Source organism: Catharus ustulatus, chromosome 24, assembly GCF_009819885.2.
Source record: "Catharus ustulatus isolate bCatUst1 chromosome 24, bCatUst1.pri.v2, whole genome shotgun sequence".
Lineage (NCBI taxonomy): Eukaryota > Metazoa > Chordata > Aves > Passeriformes > Turdidae > Catharus > Catharus ustulatus.
The window spans coordinates 3,919,431-3,939,691 of record NC_046244.1 but is presented as its reverse complement, the minus strand read 5'-3'; the positions used below and the strand labels follow the sequence as shown (position 1 = coordinate 3,939,691).

The window sequence follows — 20,261 nt, the reverse complement described above, 5'->3', positions numbered from 1 at the left end:
ATGCTGAAGTGGAGGTTAAACTCAGAGAGCAGGTCAAAAACTATCAACAAAATGCTTAATTAAATCTATATACCAAAAGCAAAAAAAAAAATTATTTTCTTATAATGAGAATTTTCCTCTATCATTTAACTCACAGAAAGAGTGGCTAATTCCATTTATGTTAATATTAAACCAGCATACTTTTGCTTTTAGCTTAATCACTAAGCAACCAAGTTACCAGAAGAATGCAGGTTATCCAGCAATTATCCCACAAACATGTCTGGGGTTGGATTCTGACACTGCACCATTCAAATCCATGGAGATTTTCCTGAGAGTCCCGTGACAGGAATGTTAAGGATATAAAAACTGACATATGATTACGTGTTAATTGGTCCCAATCCCATTTGTGCTTCCAGTCCCATTCAAAGCCTTTTAATTCATGGAAGAGTTGGGCAGGAATGATAGCACCAATTATTGCTAAGAGGTACCAAGGTGCATTACTTGATATTTATTATTAACAGCATCCTTTAAAGCAATTTTCATCCTAAGGATCTCAAAGCTTTTACACATTAATGAATGAGGAGCCTCACACGATCACTGTGAAGTAGGCAAATATTATTCCCAACTCACAGATAAATGAGGAAGATGGGAATTAAATTACATCCTTACATTTGTGCAATGGATAAAAGACATCTTTTCCCTGAAGGAAGAGCAGATCTGAAGTGGTGACAGGGTCTTGCAACCAGTGAATTCATCTCCTTGATGGGAAAAATGGGAGTCCAGAGAAAATCCATGGTTTGCCAAAACTCTGTGCAAATGAAATCGAATGGAATGGATTTAGCATGGATGCTTTCCTAGGAAGGAGCTAAGCTTACAGCCCAGAAGGAGTTAAAGTTTAAAGGATTACTACATCTGGACAAGATCTGTTGCCAGGGTTAACTCACAAGGCTGTTTGGAATATTTCTGCAGGAATAGGAGCCCAGCATTCACTTTCAGAAACCAGCTCTTCCATTTGAATTTGTTTTCCAAAACAAGACAGCTTTTGCTTACAGAATTAGCTCCCTACCCAGCATCTGAGGCAGGAATCTGGAGAAACACCTTAATTTTTATCAAGCAAGTGCTTAAAGCAGCTGTTGATATATGGGGAGAGAATGCAAACGCTGGCTCTGTCTCATAGAGCCATTAAATATTTATTGGTTTTTCTGAGACAAAAATACAAATGTAAAGCTTGGCTGGCTCCCACCTCCTGCTGGGCTCAGCCTGGTGACCCCTGAACTCCCAGGCTGGAGGGGAAGTTTGCAGCTGAGTCAGGAGAGGGATTTGCTTTGGGATGGAGCTCTTGGTCCAGCAGCTCACTTTGGGCTGGGGTGAGGTGCAGGAACGAAGGACTTCTGGACAGCAAATCAATATGATCATGCAAGAGCTAATTTATTGTTTATTTTTAACTTTATTTATACATTTTAAAACTACTGTTTGTGTGCTTATGTATTTTTTGATTGATGCCTCTGTGTTGTCTAGGCAGGTAAAATGATTGGTTGCAGTTTAGAGCATTACCGCTCATTTTTATTATGGGTCCTTTAATATTGGTATTTTTTTTGTCCTTTTCTTTTTTAATTTAGCATAATGTATGTTTTAGTAGCCTTGAAGAGTTCTAGAAAGTTTGATAGACTGCAGAAAAACACTTTAAAAAGGCTTATTTAGTGCAATTGCTCTAAACAATGGTTTAAAACTAAGAAATGCAGAAAAATAGTTAAATATAGTTTGGCCAGTGCACTTGGGACAGATGATGGCTTAGACTGGTTAGATCCATGGCTGTAGTGAGGAGCTTTAGCTCATTTGTTAACTAGAAATGGAGCAGGAGATTCTGCAGGCAGGAGAAAGCACTTAGAGGGAACAGAACCCGTTTGAGTCTTGTGCTCTCCGAGCCCTGAGTGAGGCTAACTGGGATGTTCTGTCTCATTTGCTGCCTGCACCATTGGGGTTTTCTCCTGTTATTAACTGAGAAATCTGCATTGCTGATAAACTGCTGCCACAGCAAATACATTCTGGTCTCCCCTAATTGCTTCTTCTACATTTATGAGGATACTCATTGTTTCTCTCTCATGAACTCCAATTAAAGCTTGCAGAGCTTTTGCACACACGCCCTGCTCATGAATACACATGGTGTTCTAAGTGAGACAAAATTGTCACCTCTCCTCTGGTGTTCAGCAGGACTCTGCAAATGAAACACTCTGTCCTGCTCAGAGGTGTGAGGGCCTTTTCTGAAGGCATCACACAAACTGGAATTTTGGAATTCAACTGGCAATATCCAGGATCTGCAGAGATCTGCCTGCAGAGAGCTCAGCTTCTTCATGCATTTTCTCTTTTAATCATTTCTGCTCTCCCTCTGAATCAAAGACAGGTGTCCATCAGGTGCAATATCCTTGTCTATACACACACACACACATATATAAATGTGTATCTTTATTTCTCTCTCTCTCTCTGCTGAGTTGCTGCTCTACAACCCCCATCTTGACCTCTGGCAATGCCATCCTCTCCTACTGACCTCCCCACCATCACTAAAACATAAAAGTCCACACTAACTTTAAAGCAACTAAACAGACCACAAACCTGCTGAGAGCCTTGCTCCTGCACCCTTTCAAGCTGGTGTTATGCTCTCCTCTTTGTACATGTGATTTATTGATATTTTTTTCAGTCTTCTACTCTTGCAGGGTTGCAAATATTGAAAGGATTTCTGAGCTTTCAACAGCAATATCAAACCTAATTCAGAATAACAAGCTTTTTTTTTCCAGTTCCAAAGGAGAGCTAAGTAAGAAAGAATGAGAATGAAATCAGAACCGACCCGGTGTCTCTGTGCTGAACCACCCTGCAGGCAGTGAATTACCACCAGCACTGATCTTACAGCAATGTAATTTGGGGATTCACCACCATTATTTAGTGATATAAATAATTCTATGCAGTGATAGTAGGCAACAGAATCCATCATTTGCATGGTTCCAGCTCAGGTTTGAGCCCCTGAGGAGTGGGAAAAGCACAGAGGACAAAAGCTTCATAAATTCATCCTGAATGTCTCCAGAAAATAAGGAACTGATCTTTCTCCACGACTGCAACTCTCATTTTTACATTCATTTTGTAAACTTCCTTATCGTGAGTGTTGGCTCAGAAAATTAGTGGGTTTGGAATCAGGCATGGCCAGCAGGCAGGATGGGACCCACCCCTTGTGGGTCACTGAGGATGAGCAGAGCTGGGCTGCTGGAGAGAGCGGCACATCACAGCTCACCTGAGCCAGAGGTGCTCTGACCCCTCCCCACAGAGCACATCATTCCCCAAACACACTGAATTCACAGGGACAGCCCACCCAGGCTGCCTCAGGCCATGGAACAGGGCAGCAGGTTGCCAGGTTTAGGGACAAGCACCACAAGCCAGGCTGTGTAATACAAGTTAATCATGTCATTAGACACAAAAAAAAGTCCTTGATGAAGTGTGGGAACCCAGGACATCCCTCTGGCTGCCCTGGATGGTTTGAGACCCAGGCAGGGGCTCAGGAACCTTGGCACAGTGCCCAAAACCCCTATGCCTTTGATTTTAACCCCTAGGAAAAATTACCACCCTTACATGAAGAATTACAAGTCACAAAAAATAAGTAGAGTATAAGATAGATTATTATAAGATGAAAAAGCAGGTTTTTAAGATTATTTAGAATAAGGGTCTGGGGTCAAGATGGAGGAATCTGGGCATGTTCTGTCCTTCTTTCTCCTTCTTCTGCATCCATCTTTTGGGTGATGTTGGCACTTTCAGATTGGTTTAGAGTAGAACCAGACTGTACAATATCAGTGATAGGTATTGAAGATAATTGTAAATAATGTTTATGTAGTTTATAGTATAAAAAGATAATGCCATCCCAGGGGTGGGCAGTGTGCCTGGGGCTGAGCTGTTGAACATACCTCAGCTGGTCAGGGAAAGAACCGTTACATGAGATAAAATAAACACCTCTGGAAACAACAGAAAACGTCTCCTGACTCTTTCTCCAGTGCTCAGGCTGGAACACAGAGACTCTAAAACATACACAGGTGGTCAGCTCAGGTTCCAGAGACACCACTGACCACAACGAAGCTTCTGAGGTTCTGCCTTTTATCTTCTTCTCCTTCAACACAAGTCAGGGTTTGTGCTCCCTTTTACACCTAGAGGGATCATTAGAAGGTATGCTCCTTCTTATGGAAATGGGACAGCAAGTTTAATGTAAAAAACCCAGCATACAGGGCAGCAAGTTTGGTTTTTTGGCTCTCCTGTAGATACACCCTGGCTTGAACTGAAGCTGTTTCCCAAGCCAAACCAGCTCATGGATTGTGCAGGCTGAGATAAATGATCACCAAGGTTTGTGAACACCAATTTACAGCTGCATTTTTATAATATTCCATTACAGAATTGGCATCATTTCCCTTCCTGCAGCCCTTGAAACACGTTGGTGTGGCAAGGACCCTTTCAGAACTCCAATAATTTCAGTTTTTTGAAACACAGAGCAAATCTTCCTTCCCCTGTTCTTCCTGTTGATGCTGCTAGGACCCACTCGCGTGAAAATAAAGGTCGCGGGGCGTTGCTCCTGAAGCTCTGCTGCAAGTCTGAAGAACAGATGGTGAGAAGCATTTAAGTAACCAAGTATTGCAACAACATGGTTGGTTTTATACAACAGCCCTCTGTAGAAAATAAGAACTATTTTTAAAGGTCAGTTGAGGAAATAGCACTGCTCTGCTACCAGTTGCACAGCAATTATCGTGGCTGTCTCCACAGCAGCCTGCTCAGGAAGGCAACAGGGACCACTGGAGAAAAGATTATAATGTAAAAGGTCTTGAGAAATTATTGTTTTGTCTGGTTAGAAATGGAGGGTAATACAAAAAAGCAAAGGCCGACAGCTGGTGGGATGTGGAATGGCTCAATGTAAGTCATGCCAAGTAGGTTTTCCTTTTTTCCATAAACTGAAAGACTCTCACCCTAAATGATTTATGTACAGGCTATCAGTGTCAGGCTTAAAAGGCTTAGGGTGGTGACAACTCAAATACTCAGATATTTTCCAAAGAAAAACAAGGCAATACCCTCTGTCCAAACTGGCATTAACTTCATCTGCACACCTGCTAAAGGTTTGTCCCAAGAGGAACTGAGGACTGGAGCTGTTTGACTCAGTAAAGGAAAAAAAACAAACAAAAAGTGCTACAATATCAGATTTTAAAGAAAAAATACTTCTAAATGTAAATGGAAGTGTTTTTTCCCCTATGATTTTTGGGCAGTGAGAACACTCTTTTGTTAACAGCTTAGGTTAGAAGCATCACCAGGTTGATTTTCTGTCTTTACCTAAGAAATAAATGAACTCTGCAGCAGAGAAGCAGTTGATTATCTCCATGCCCTCTCATGCCTAGGCAGCAACTAAAATCCAAGTGAATCTAAGCCAAATGACCCTGATTTTGTTCTTAAGTCATCATTTGTGGTATGATCTCATTCAAAAAGTCCAGTACAACCCCCAAGATGCTTTTGGTGTCTTCATTCCCTCCAGAACAACACCTGAGGATAATCACACCACTGCTGGTAGAGATGGTATTTCTCCCAAAGAACTTCAAATCCACTTGAAGTCAATTAAACACTTCATGGAAGGAACTAAATGGACTGAACTTCCTGAAAGCTTGGCTTTTGAGGGCAGGCTTCCAGCAAAATGTCATTTGCTCCTTCATATGAGAGACTATTACCCTACATTCAGGGCTGGGTTCACCTTTTCTGTTCATTAGAGAAATTCCTTTGGAAACAGCTGGATTAGAGCTGCTGCACGACTCAGCCCTTGGATGTTGTGTACTTTCCAGCCCAGTCTCTCACAATTGCAATTAGAAACAGAAACTCAAGTAAAACGAATCAAAAAGTAATTTAGGCAAAGCTGGGGTTGGGGGGGTGTGATTTAAAGTTTGAAGGTATAATGGATTCATGTCACGTGTGTCTCAGAAGCAATAAATCCTGCTTAGGGAAATGTCTGAGGAAAAAACACTGCCAGGCTGTAAAATTCCACCTCTGAGGATTATAAAACAACAGGCACAGAGCAAACATCCTTTCTGAGCATAATAGGACTGTCAGGAATGATTGACAGCAGTGACAATCGATCACAGGCTGCCGTGCCACATCGCTGTGCACGGGGCTGTCTGGCAGCAGTGCAATTGTGCATTGTTTATTCACTCCAACACCAGGCAGAGGATGGGACATGTCACAGGGAATAAATGCACCTTTCCTCCTGCCTGCTTTATGCCCCTGCCTCATCTGGGCTCACCTTGCAGCTCAGGCAGCACAATCCCCATCCTTGGGGTGCTGCCCTGGCCAGGTGGGCACGGACACGGCTCAGGAGGGAAGGGGCTGTTCCTGCACCCCCTGGGAGGGTGATGCTCCTTCCCCAGAGCTGTCAGCCCAGCAGCCAGCACACAAACCTGTGAGCAGGGGGGTTGTGAGGAGGAAATCCTGTCCAGGGTGTGGAAGGAATGGAGAGCAGCGGGGTCAAGAGATCCTGCAGATTGTAATGACTTTCATTAAATCACTGTCTTCCCTGGGCTGGATTTGAGCTGACAGCCCATTGTGAGAGACTCCACACAGCTTATTACCTCTCCCTGTGTGCAGTTGAACACTGCTGGTGGATCAGCAGCCCCTCAGCCAGCCCAGACCACAGCCACCAGCACCATTCTCCCACCTCATCTGCCACCAATGCCATTTCTCCAGCCAGGAGGACTCCAAAATATGCCCCATTCTTCATGGAGAAAACCCATTTGCATATGGGAGACTAAAAGAATTCTTCCCCCCACTCAACAGCTGTTTCTCCATGCTGTGTTTACCAAGAACTGACCTCTAATTTCCCCTATAAAGCCACAGTCACCACTGCCACAGTTACTTGTACACAACTACCACAAAACAGAGGCATTAAAATCAGTGAAAAGTGGAGCAAATCGAGAAAACAGATGGGCAAAAGAGGCTTTTCCAAGCAGCCAATTGAGAAATAAATATGGCCTAATATATGAAGGGACTGGGCTGATGCTTAGGGGCACACAGTCCACATTCCAACTAGCAGAAAATCCAGCAGTGAAAGCCCAGGCAGGCTCCCTGGTGCCTGTGTGCTGTGGTTCCTCCTCTCCACTCTGCTGAGCATCCTTGTCCTTTGTGCTCCCAGTGACACCTTGCTGAGACAGCAGGGACCTGTCCCTTCACAGGGAGCTGCACAAGGTCCCCAGCACAGCCCCCTCTGAAAGCCCTCACAGTGTTTTCCAAAAGGAAAGCTCTGTGTGTTGGTTCAGTGATTCATCTTAAGCCAAAAAAATGACTCAAGATGAAAGTTAGATCCGTGCTGGACCAAAACCTTTGTTTCACAGCATCTCCTGGTGTGTGTCCAAGAATGTGTCCTATTTCTCTGCAAACCAGAAGGGCAGCAGGCACGAGGCATCACCCCCACACCATCCCTGCCTTTTCAGAGCAGATTAAGAGTGGCAGAGAAGTGAGAAATGCTCATTAGCTGTCCCCTCTGCCCAGTCCCTCCTGCTGGGGTAGCAGTCCAGCTGATTTCTACCCAAAATTTCAAGTTGGATGTTCTCTCCTCAAATTATCTACCAGTCAAAATCAGGTCCATGGCAAGAGAGGGGAGTCAAAGTGCCAAGCACTGGATTTCAGCTTATCTCTGCACAGAGCCTCACACAATCAATACTGCTGAGAGCTGCAGGGCTCCATCTTCCCATAAAACCACTAACTGGGAAGAAAGGAGGGAAGGGAAGAGAAATAATTGCATTGGTGATATTTTTTCCTCCTGTGTGATTAGAGCCAGAGGGCATTCTGCAGTCTGGGTTAGCACATATTTATATTCACACACAATATTTTATATTGTGAATATTCCTGTTGATATTCCTGCCAGCCTCATGTTTCTTTCATTCCTCAGAGGATTTATTTTATTGGTTTTTATTTTTTTTTACTGGATGTTATCACCTGTTTACTTCCATCCTTCTACTCACCACTACCACTTCCCACTTTGTCATTCTTCCAACTTGAAAATCCCAGGCAAGAAAACATCCTGTCCTTTCTGGGAAAGGATCCAGGCACATCATGAGGATACAGGAGCACTTGACATTTCCCCATTGTTCTTAGCATTTCCTAATCAGTCTCTCTATCACAGGCACCAATTAATATGCATTCAGGACAGCTGATAAGTAGGAAAGCAATTCTTGAGGGCTAAAAATAGAATTTCTGCACAAGGGGATTATCAATAGGTACATTTTTGCCCCATATTTACTTTTATCTGCCACATGCAGATGCCTGGAAGCATCTGACTGCCCAGAGGTGTTCCAGATACCTGGAACTTGGATGGGGTTGGATGGGGCTTGGACCAGTCTGGTCTAGTGGAAAATGTCCCTGCCCAGGGCAGGGGGTGAAATGGGATGAGCTGTAACATCCCTTTCAACACAAACTTTCTGTCCAAAATTTCAAGCTGGATATTCTCTCCTCAAATTATCCACCAGTCAAAATCAGGTCCATGCCAGGAGAGGGGAGTAAAAGGGCCAAGCACTGGATTTCAGCTTATCTTTATACAGAGCCTCACACTGGGAGGGTTCCATGCATTTCCATGGGCTCTGTGGAATTCTGGGATTCTCTGATGTTATTCCCACCTGCAGGGGAATCTACAGAATCTATTCCCACTGTGGGAGCAGATCCAAAAGCACAGTCTAACCCCTCTGTTCTCCATGGCACTCCAACAGCATTAACCCTGCTGGTCTGGGGTAAATGGATGTGACCTGGTTAAAGAAGTGCCAAAGTGAGATCAGCACCATCCTCACAAAAATGAAATCCTGAGCACAACAGGAAGGGTTTGCTCCCTGGGCACTCCACAGCCTGCAAACACACAGTATTAAAATAAATGTGCTGCTAACAGCAGGGATCCCCAGGCACTCCCCAAGGATCCCTGCCAGATAAAGATTTTGAAAGTGAGAAAAGCAGATAAGATAACCACCAGACTCCACGTGGGAGAACAGGGAAGTAGAACAGACCATCCCCAGTCCTGAAGAGCTCAAAAGATCTCAGGACAGCCTCAGGCCTCCTTTGCCTGATTTTAGGGCTTGCCAGAAGAGACCACCCAGTTTCAAAAGAGCCCTCTAACAGAAGCTGTCATTTTCCATCCAAGCTTTGCAAATAAAGAGCAAAAGGGAATATAATAAGATAAATACAATTAATATTTCAAAGGGTGTTTTTTGTAGGCTGAAGGAAACACTGCAACACAGCAAAGCTACAGAGAAAGAGTTTTTTTTGTTGAAGCAGCAAAGGCACAAAGAAACATCTGCACATCATTTCATGACTTTTAACTGGCATTTTAGAGCTTGGCTAAACCAACAGCTCAGTTGTCTGGCACTTCTAAAACTGGCATTCAGCACAGCTGCTTAGTGGACAGATGATTTTCTTTGGGTAGTGCTGACGCTGGAATCCCATCAATGGGGTTATTGCTGCATTCCCATCAATGGGTACATTGCTGTATTTTCTCCTGAAATTAAGACCCATTTTCAAGGCTGAATCTGAGACTCAGCCCCAGCACAAGCTGCACACTCTGTGCACTGAGATATTCTTCCACAGCTGCAGATTTCAGAAGCCAAAATAGATTCTAAAGAAGAGTCAGAAATTAATGTTCTCCACTCTAAAACTGCACGTAAAAATGACATGTTCCTCTAGATCCGTGTACTGTGCCTTCCTCACATCCCAACACACGTGTGTGTATTGATTTCCTACCTGTGCATCCATCAGGAGGTGCCTCATCAGCATCATGGCACTTTTCAGAGATTCCTTCTCACTGGGCAAAAAGGCATCTTCATCCTCGTCCAGGGTTTTTGCCTTGTTGACGATAAAATGGGAGATCTGGTCATTCAAGGAATGCAGAGATTCAACAGCTGTGGATACAGAGATGGAGAGCAAGAAACATCAATGAAACCATGCTGGAAGAAGCCAACATATTATTTTCAGTTTGAGATGAGTGTCATTTGCTCTGGAAAAGTGTAGCTGGAAATAATTGTTGCCCATCATCTCCCCTGGATTCTCCTGAGAGGAACAGCAAAGGCATCACAGATATGGGGATGAGGCCTGAGCAACCTGGCCCAGTGGAAAGTGTCCCTGCTCATGGCAGGGTGGGTGGGAAAAGTTGTGTTTAAGTACCCAAATTATTCCAGGATTCCATGATTATGTTTCTAATCTCAAGTAACAAGTTGTGGTTAAAGTGAAAATAAGAAAACAAAAATGAAATCAGTCTCTTGACTTCCCCCCCAGAGACCTGCTCCCTCTGATGTGCAGGGAGCCAGAACTGCAGACAACACGAAGCATAGAAGCTGGGAAAATTGGCTTTTTATTAGCTAGAGTAGGAGTGAGTCAGAGCAACAACTAAAATATTGCTCATTTTCTTTCTTCGTGATTATTGGTATTTGAATCACTGTTAATCTTTTAAGTTCTCCTTCGTGGGTTCAAACCCCAGGTATGCTATGTGAGATTCTGCTCCCAGTCAGAAATCACCACCTCCACAGCTCACAGAAATCCCCCAGCAATTTCACACACTTTATAGAGCTGCAATTTATACATGATGCAATTTATTAATGCTCACATTTTCCACCCAATGAAAACCTCTGGACTTCTACAGATTTGAAAAATCTGCGCTGTGATTTGCTTTTCAACCATTGCCAGTTTGGAGGTTTCATTTTTACTGCTGGCTCATTAAATAAATGAGGTCCAAATAATTCTTCAGTGTATTTTCTTGGTGCTGGTGGCTCAGGCAGTGGAGCCCTTTGATAAGCACAGGGTAACACATCACTGTCACACCCTGAACGTGCTGCAAACCCTGGCTTGCTCAGGCTATTTATGAATAAAGCAATGTGTTATTTAGGACTCTCTGACAAACTGATCTTAAGAACACAAGGCAATTGAAATATACTCGACCTAGTTCTGTCTAAAGAAGATCTTACCACAAAATTTGAAGTAGTAAAGATTAGCCAGAAACCACTCACTGAGGAGCAAAGCTTCCCCAGACAAAAGGGCCAAAACAAATCACAGTTATGTCTCCAAAATGCAGGGGGGAAAGAGCAGAATCCTCCTTTTACTGAGAGGGTTTATTTTTTATTAAAATAATAAAATAAAATCTGTGCCTGGAAATGCCTTGCTGAGGGGATTGGGAGGATTCCCAGTGCTCAGAGTGTTCCTGCACCTCCTGATGATAGAAAAGGGGTTTGAGGCTCTCTGTGATGGAGGGTCCATTTCCAACCACACCATAAATAATGGAATCACAGAATGAATCATGGAATGGTTTGGATTGGATGGGACCTTAAAGATCATCCCATCCCACCCCTGCCATGGCAGGGACACCTTCCACTGTCCCAGCTGCTCCAAGCCCTGTCCAGCCTGGCCTTGGACACTGCCAGGGATCCAGGGGCAGCCACAGCTGCTCTGGGCACCTGTGCCAGGGCTGATCTTGGCTGTTTAACAATGGTTCTGCTGGCTGGGACTCGTGTGCACCCCACAGTCCTGTTTGTCACATCTGAGTGACCCAAACCCCTCCTGCTCCTGAGCAGGACACAGGGCCAGGGGCACAAAGGGGTGGTGGAACCTTGTGCAGCTGAACTTCTCCAAGTCACCATGAACAAATCATTTTGTAATCATCTGTCCTCACACCACCCAGCACTTGTGAGCCCAGGGAGCTGCAGGTTTTCCATGCAGGAGAGCAGCAGGCACACAGCTGCACACAGGCAGCAGCAGTTTGATTTTCTTATCACTCCTGGACTGAACTAGCATCTCTATCAGACATGTCAGGCCTGAAAGCCATCTCCCCAGCACTAATGCACCAGTATTGATTCATCCCATCCTTTCTGAACGATGAGGAATTGAGGACAGATCATTTTTTTCCTGCTCTGAAATTTTGGCTGGAGCCCTAAGCCCACATCTGCTTTCAGTAATACAAATGTGCACCAGAGCTCTCCTCGAGCTGATGGCTCTCTTCCAGATTTACATAGACTGTGACCAGAAACTGGTACATGGAGAACTTCTCCCAGGCTTTCTGATTTTAAAGTAATGCAAAACAAACTAAATTATATTATTCTAAATTATTCCAAGCTCTTCATCTGAAGCTGGAGCTCTCCATTCTCTGATATTTCTTCTCTTTCTCCTTGGGAAGTTTAGTGCTGCTGGAGGAGTATGTGGCACATGAAGCTCAGGGGGGCAAATGCTTCTCTCATTTGTAATTCTTTAGGTTTAGAGAGATGCCAGAGGAATCAGAAAAAATATTTTCCAGTAAGAATGTGGGAAAAGCAGATCAGTATTGAAGCAATTTTAGAGGGATCTGCCACAGTGCTGTGTTTATACTTTGCTTAGCAAAACAAACCTTTTCCCATGAACACAATGGAAACTATTGAAAAATAAAATCCTCTGAGTCTTCCTCATGAAAGTAAAAGAGGCATTTCCAAACCTCCAGCCTACACATACAATGAAAATAAATCTGAAAATACCAACCCATTCCTGATAATATTTTTCTGGAAATCCTGTGTCAATCTGCAACACAGCTTCCAAAGACCCCTTCTTATAAGCAGCAGAAATTTGATATTTCTCATTTAAATAAACAGAAACTTCCAGCCTTTTGCTCACTAAAAATCTAAAGGTGAAGGATAATGTGGCAAACCCTTCATCACATCACCATAACAATGTTATGGCTCAGACATTTCTGCTGAGCAACACTTCCACTAACCCAGACAGTTCTTTGTGAAAACATCAAATTCTTCTTAAAGGAAAAAAATATGATATAAACAGATAAAAAGACAGGTATGCCAGTGGCGATTAAAAGATACTTCTTGGTTCTCTAAAATGAAAAAAAAAATAGAAGAAATGAAGACAGCGCCTTTCCCTTGCTGTGTTGATGCCTTGAGAAGCTACCTAGAACAGAAACTAGTCAGTGTTAAAGGAATAAAGCAGGGATTTATTAAAAGGCCTTCAAAGGATTCTCCTTGGGCAGTGCAAGAGCCTGGCTGAGGCTACACCCAAGATGGACAATGGGTCATGAGTTTTCACACTTTTACAGGTTTTGGTCCATTTCTATATTGGGGTTAATTGTCCAATTACAGCTTCCCAATTTGCTGTTTATATTTTTTGGGCCTGAAGCTGCAATGGTGTCCTTGGTTCTCAGGCTGCAAAAGGATTGTTTTGTCTGACTAAACTGTGAGGAGAACTTGCTAACACTCTATATGAAGTTCAGAGTTACATACTAATGCAGCACAGAATCTGAAATATGAAAACTAAAACTTCAGGCATCAGTGTCGTTCCCCTTGGCTTGAGGTTGATAACATCTGTAATGCTGCAAGGGAGACAACCTGCTAAATAAAAGTTACAGCTGTTAAAGTCCTTCCATCATCCCAGCCTTTCCCACTCCAATTTCATCATTTCCTCACTGTGAGGATCAATTTCAAGAGGTGAAGGAACCATAACAATCCTCTGTTAGCTCTTTGATGTCACCCCAAAAAGAGATCAAATAATCTTTTAGGGCAGTGGGGGTTCTGCCTGCTGCTACCAGAGGATGTGCTGTGCTGGGGTGCTCAGGTGAGGACAATTTGTCACCCCCAGAAGCAAGAAAGTCGACAAAGTTGGTTTTCTGCAGGGCAGAATCACCAGAGCCTGAAGGACATGCAAGGGAAAAGGGAAATTGCTTTCTGTCGGAGACGAGGGAAAAATTATACTTGTGCCAAAAACTCATTCAAGGAAGAGGCTGAAGCAATAAAGTTGTTCCAGGAGACCCCATTTTATACACTCCAGCTACTGCCCAGATGAGCACAAAATAAAATAAAGCATAGATTATATATCCTGAAATCTACTGACAAAAGCCAGCAGAGTCTAAAATTAATTCTCGGCAGCGGGAGTGAGTAAATGAAAGAGGACGGACATGATCATAATTTTATCAGGGGAGGCTAAGTCAGGATTCCTGGGCTCCTCAGCTGACTCTGCCATATGGAAATAAGAAGATGTTTAAGTCTGACTTGTGTGTGAGTGGCCAGCTCTCAGCCCTGGGGATCTGCTCCCCTGGGGGACAGGTCAGAAGCTGCCCTGCAGGGATGGATCCTGTGCAAACCCCTCCAAGGGAGCAGAGCTCACAGCTCCGGGCTGCCAGGGAAACCTCCGAGCTCCTGCCCTCAGTTTGTGTGTGGGCAAATTGTGCAGTTCATTAGGGTTTCATGTTACCAAAGGGCTTCTCCAGTAACAGCCACAGCGGCTGTTTTCTGCAGGGAGGAAAAAGAAAATACTGAGAGCATTTCAGGCCTCCCTGTCTGGGCTCTCCCTGTGTCTGTGCAGGGCCGGACTCAGAGCTCCAGAGTCCCAGTGCCTGCCAGTATCTCCCACTCATGAGATCATGGAATGGTTTGGGTTGGAAGATCTTACAGATCATCCCATTCCACCCCTGCCATGTCAGGGACACCTCCCACAGGCTGTTCCCAGCCCCATCCCACCCAGCCTTGGACACTTCAGGGATCCAGGGGCAGCCACAGCTTCTCTGTGCCAGGGCTGCCTTGTGGGAATACAACTGGAGAGCAGAACTGCCAGTACTGCTCAGCTTGTCACTACCGACATGGATCTGTTAGCTGTAGTAGGCCGCAAGCCTTGACAGGAGTGAGTAGGCCCAAGCCATGGCAGGAGTGAGTAGGCCCAAGCCTTGGCAGGAGTGAGTAGGCCCAAGCCTTGGCAGGAGTGAGTAGGCCCAAGCCATGGCAGGAGTGAGTAGGCCCAAGCCATGGCAGGAGTGAGTAGGCCCAAGCCTTGACAGAAACAAGTGGGATTTTGGAGAAAAAATGTAAGAGATGAGAAGGTGCTTGGTACAGAGTGCTTAGCCTGTAGTTTCTGTGGGGATTTGCGGGAAATATTGTATCTACCTGGCTAGCTTAAACGAGGCCTAGATTGAGCAATGTTATCTAGTTACAATAAGCAATATACCTTAGTTACACGAATATTATTGGTGCGCTATTTTTAGTAACAATAGAAAAAGTATATAAACTTTGCTTTGTGGATCAATAAATGGCCTCATGGGTCCTTGCAAATCATGAAGAACCCGTTCCTTCTTTTCCACCGCCGTCACTGCCCACCCTGCCAGGGAAGGATTCTGTTAGGAACAAGTTCCTAAGTTTCAGTTTTCGTGTTAATTCTTAATGTTGGGTTCCAGGCTTTACCCTGTTCTGATTCCTAATTAATGTTAATTGTTAATGTTAAATTATTGGCCTCGCTCTGTTTCAGTCCCCAGTTCTCACCTATGTGCCCTTTCCCTTCCGTCGGGTAACACTGCTGTTGCTCCCCTGAAATGGCGCCTGTGAGGAGGGTGACGTCATTGATCTGTATGCAAATGAGAGGAATGCAAAGGACACTGGGACACTATTTTGAGTTAAAAACCCCTTAAGACAATGAGCTCAAATGACATCTGGAACTGAGGATAGTGTTTTCAGATTGATAAAACAGTGCAGAACATTAATTTATCATCCTGAGCTGCTTTGATGCCATCGCCATGACCTAACAGCATCCTACCAACATGACACCCCTGGACCAAGAATGAAATTACCTTCCTTGGAATTCTCATTGAGGATGGAAGCTGCAGCTCTGCCTGAGCAGACAAAGCTGCACTGCTCCTTTTCCTCTGGATTGGCCATCTGGACTAGCAGCACGCACAACCTCTCAGGCTCCTGATTTTCTAATAAAGGCCTTACAAAGGAGCTGCTCTTGCTCTCCTGGCCCATTTATTTCAGATTCCATCCCAAAATCCCATCCTGTCTGGCAGCGAGAGCCATTCCCTGTGTCTTGTCCCTCCCTCCCTTGTCCCCAGCCCCTCTCCAGCTCTCCTGGAGCCCCTTCAAGCCCTGGAAGGCGCTCTGAGCTGTCCCCAGAGCCTTCTTTTCTCCAGGTTGGACAACCCCAACTGAATTGTTGGATTTGTATTTTTCAGTTGAAACCTCATTTTGAAGAGTAGGTAAAACTGACTTGCTCAGTTTTGACTAAATCTGGTTGACTAAATTTCTTGAACTTTTTTTTTTTATTGTCAAATTATTACCTTCTGTGTGACTTCAGCCCCATGAATAGTGATGGATGTTCTCATTCCCTCAAAGGAGGTGAGAAGAGAAGGTTCCCCTCCTGAAGTCTGAGCATCCCACAGGTTTGGGCATTGAAAGCATGGAGAGACTCCTCCAGGATGAGCAGCATGTTCTGCTTTCTCTAAATCACAGCCAGTTCTCAAATACTCCCTCATCCCCACCTGCTGAAACTTCTCCCACCTGCACAGCTTTAGGGAGAAATCAAGAATGTTCTTGTGAAAGCTCCAAATCTTGCCTTTGGAACCAACAAACAGCCCTGAAGCCCTGGAAATTCAAGGCAGTTTGGGTTATGGCATGTAGACACTACAATGTGTAAAAGTAAGATATTTATAAAGCTAAATTATAAATAAAACCCAATGTTATTTATATTGTTGAAGTTGGCTGATGTGCTTTTGTTGGGTCCAAAAAAGAGGACATGCAAGACATGCAACAGTTCATTTTTGCCAGATTAATGATTCTGATTAGGAAGCCTTTCCTGCTGTAGCATTTGCTAATTGCATTTAGACACATCAATTAATTTATTCACTTAGCAGTAGAAGAAATCTCCCTTTGTAAAAGCCAAGCTCATGGAATCACAGAGTCATGGAACCATGGAATCCTTAAGGTTGGAAAAGGCTCCCAAGATCATCAAGTGCAACATTCAACCAGATGCCCTGTGCCCATTAACCCACAAAGTGCCAGCTCTGCTTGGTTTTTGAACACTTTTATGGATGGTGACTCCACCACTTCCCTGGGCAGCCTGCTTCAATGCTTTCCACCCCTACAGTGAAGAAATTTTTCCTAATTGTGGTCAGTGGTGTCTCTGGAACCTGAGCCAACCACCTGTGTATGTTTTAGAGTCTCTGTGTTCCAGCCTGAGCACTGGAGAAAGAGTCAGGAGACTCTTCTGTTGTTTCCAGAGGTGTTTATTTTATCTTATCTAAAAGTTCTTTCCCTGCCCAGCCCAGGTCCATTCAGCAGCTCAGCCCCAGGCACACTGCCCACCCTGGGGTGGGATTATCTTTTTATACTATAAACTACCTGAACATTATTTACAGTTATCTTCCAATACCTATCGCTTATATTGTACAGTCTGGTTCTACTCTAAACCAATCTAAAAGTGCCAACATCACCCAAAAGATGGATGCAGGAAGAAGGAGAAAGAAGGACAGAACACGCCCAGATTCCTCCATCTTGACCCCAGACCCTTATTCTAAATAATTTTAAAAACCTACTTTTTCACCTTACAATAATCTAACTTACACTCTACTTATTTTTTGTGACTTGTAATTCTTCATGTAAGGGTGGTAATTTTTCCTAGAGGTTAAAATCGAAGGCAGAGGGGTTCTGGGCACTGTGCCAAGGCTCCTGAGCCCCTGCCAGGGTCTCGAACCATCCAGGGCAGCCAGAGGGATGTCCTGGGTTCCCACACCTAATATCCAACCTGCTCCCTTCTCTGATCTATTCCTGTTTTAGCACCTCTCCCTCCAGGTGAGAAGCTGATCTGCAAAGCTGCAATGCCCACGGGCATCAGGACCACAAGGCAGAAGCTCTGAGCAGACAGAGCCCATTTTCCTCTGCCCAGGCTGTCCTGCATCTCTGCAGCTGGAAAAGCCACCCTGAGCCACCTGCCCCATCCCTGTGCTTGTGCCAGACACAGCCTTACACAAACACTGGGAAGATCTCCATCTGAACCACTCCATAAATATCTTCCCCTGTTATTGCTAAGAAGAGATCTACAGATTTTTTTCTTCCTTTGTGGCCTTTAGTTTGTTTCAAGGAAGGCATTCAATGAGCCCCCTCGTAGGAATAATTTACCACACCATTAAGTGAAGAAAAAAATATCTGGTGTCTGCATTAGGGGCTCAATCACCTTTCAAGAAACACTGCAAATAACCCATTACAGTAATTACTGACGAGCTGCTCTCTCTGGGCTGTGAATGGTTTGTGTGGAACTGGCAAAGAGCAGCGTTCAGAGCTTCCCAGATGCAAAGAAAGCCATCAGACCAATAAATGGCACTAGAGTTCCAGAGGAAAACATGCTCAGCAATAAAGCTGGCCGTTTTTTCAGCTTATTAGTTTCTCTTTTCAAAGCCGACCTTTTTGGAAATGAAAATAACATCAAGTGGAGCTTTGCAGGGTGGTAGCAGCTTTTTAATAATCAAAGTTTTTCAGTGGCATCTTCTTTATGGTGCAGAAGCTTCTTTCAAAGTTGGACTTTAAACCACTTCAGTTAAAATGCCAATTTTGCATTGTTTTATTATGTTTTGAATCTAACAACACAGAAATTTTGCAATTTCTCTTTACACTCCCTCTCCATTTAAAAGCTCATATTTGAGCAGCAGAGGGATGTGAATTCCAGACTTGTCTGCAAGGACAGATGTCCATATTCTCCTTGGAGAATCCCCTGTTGCTAAAAAAAATTCCTGTTAAGGTATCCAAGATATAGCTGAACTGAGTAGGGAAAGAAGAGCTGTTGTATTTTGCTGTGTCTTTCTGAGTTTTTTTAATCATTCCTTTGGAAAGGACTTTTTTGCCTCAGTTTCTTCAGCTCTAAGTCACAGCTAATGATGGTAGTGAGACAAAGCTTGCTGGAATTTGGCCACAATTTTAAAAATTTAAAGGCTCAGTTTCCTCTCACTAAAACACTGCCAGGGTCATATAGAAAATAAACAATATTTTCCTCTTTGGGTAAGATCTCACTAGAGCTACAAGAACATGATCTAGATGAAGAAGTGATCCCACCCCTAAAAGCTTTTTTATTCACCCCAGCTGTATTAGTTAAACTAATAAACATTATAATAAAAAAATTACCACTCACTCTAGGGGAAAAAAACCCAAATTCATATAAATTCCCCTGTTATGCTTATGATCATGATGGGAAAATGGAGTTGGAGCAGAGGCTGAAGCAGCTGGGACGGGGTCCTGCAGCTTTGGGCAGTGCCTTGAGCTGAGAGAGCCCTCGGCTCTGCCAGCAAACCAAACTCCAAACTTTATGGCTGGGCTGTTGTTGTTTACAGAAATATTGGAGATGCTGAATTCCCCAGAGAGCTGCAAGCTGCCAGGCCAGGAACAATGTCAAACTTTGAGAAATGTGGCAGGAGTGGAGCCAAACCAGCAAATCCAAGTCCTGCAAGAGGAACTCCATTCAGACCTGCCAAGAACCAGAAGAACCTTTCCAAAGGCAGACACAGCACAGTGATACCCAGCCTGACAGCTGCTGCTGCTCCTTTCTGTTTGAAATCGTTTATTTGTCACCTCCATGGCTGGCTGTGCAACTGTGGCATTCCAGAAACAATAGCTGCTTTATTTAGATGAGAAGGGAGAGAACAAGCAAGAAATTCTGGGTGCCAGCAGCAGGATCAGACATCCAGCTGCTGTGAGCTGGCTCTGGAGGAGCGATGCCCATCTGTGCTCACATCAAAGGTCTTGGATGGGGTGTAGGACTGGACTTCACACAAAATGAGCTCCAGGGTCTTGGATGGGTCAGCTAAACCCTCATCACATCAGTTCCCATCTGGAAACGCACATTGTGCAGCCTGTGGAAATGTCACACACCAAAGGGAGAGGTGCCACCACCACTAAGGGACTTGTTTGGTTTTCCCCAATGTTCAGCTACAAACTGGGAGTTGTTCTGCTTTAACAACTGGTGCAAGCAGGATGCTCCATGTCCTTCATGTCAAAGGTGAAAGAAAACCCTTCCTGAAGGGAATTTAACCATCACTGGCTTTTCTGGGGTTTGAATGAACTGAAAGTGTTAAAAGACAACTGAGCCTGGTTTGTTTCCTACCAAACATATGGAAGAGACTGAAGTTTTATGTGTTGGTGTGAGTGTTGAGAAACCATTAATATTGTCTTGGTAATCTGCTCAGCTTACAGTAATGAGAGATGGTCACCAGAAATGCTGAAAGGGGCTTAAAAAACAAGTTCAAATCCACGGGGTTTGCTCACATCAGCTCCTGAGATCTTTGTTTCACCCTTAGGCTGGTACTCCTTTTAACCAGAAATGTTAGAAACAAAAGAAAAACCAAGCCAAACATCAACAACAAAAAACCACTAGATTTATCACATCAGAAAAATGCCAATGATTCTGAGGCTTCAATAAAGTGATGAAAAACTGGCAACCTGCAAATCTCTCTCTGCATGTGCCTGTATTTGTTCATAGATAAAAGA

At 44.0% G+C, this 20,261-nt stretch overlaps 1 protein-coding gene across 2 annotated transcripts in view; it reads right to left on the bottom strand.

Moving 5' to 3' along the window:
• Positions 1–20,261, bottom strand: part of LOC117006774 (kazrin) — a 213,560-nt gene that overhangs the window by 146,292 nt on the left and 47,007 nt on the right. Inside the window, exon 2 of one of the 2 annotated variants that reach the window (XM_033079366.1) lies at positions 9,754–9,911. In XM_033079366.1, coding sequence (XP_032935257.1) covers positions 9,754–9,911 — 158 coding nt within the window. Of the gene's footprint in view, positions 1–9,753; positions 9,912–20,261 lie in introns of those variants that run through there. The other variant, XM_033079368.1, reaches the window with a different exon arrangement.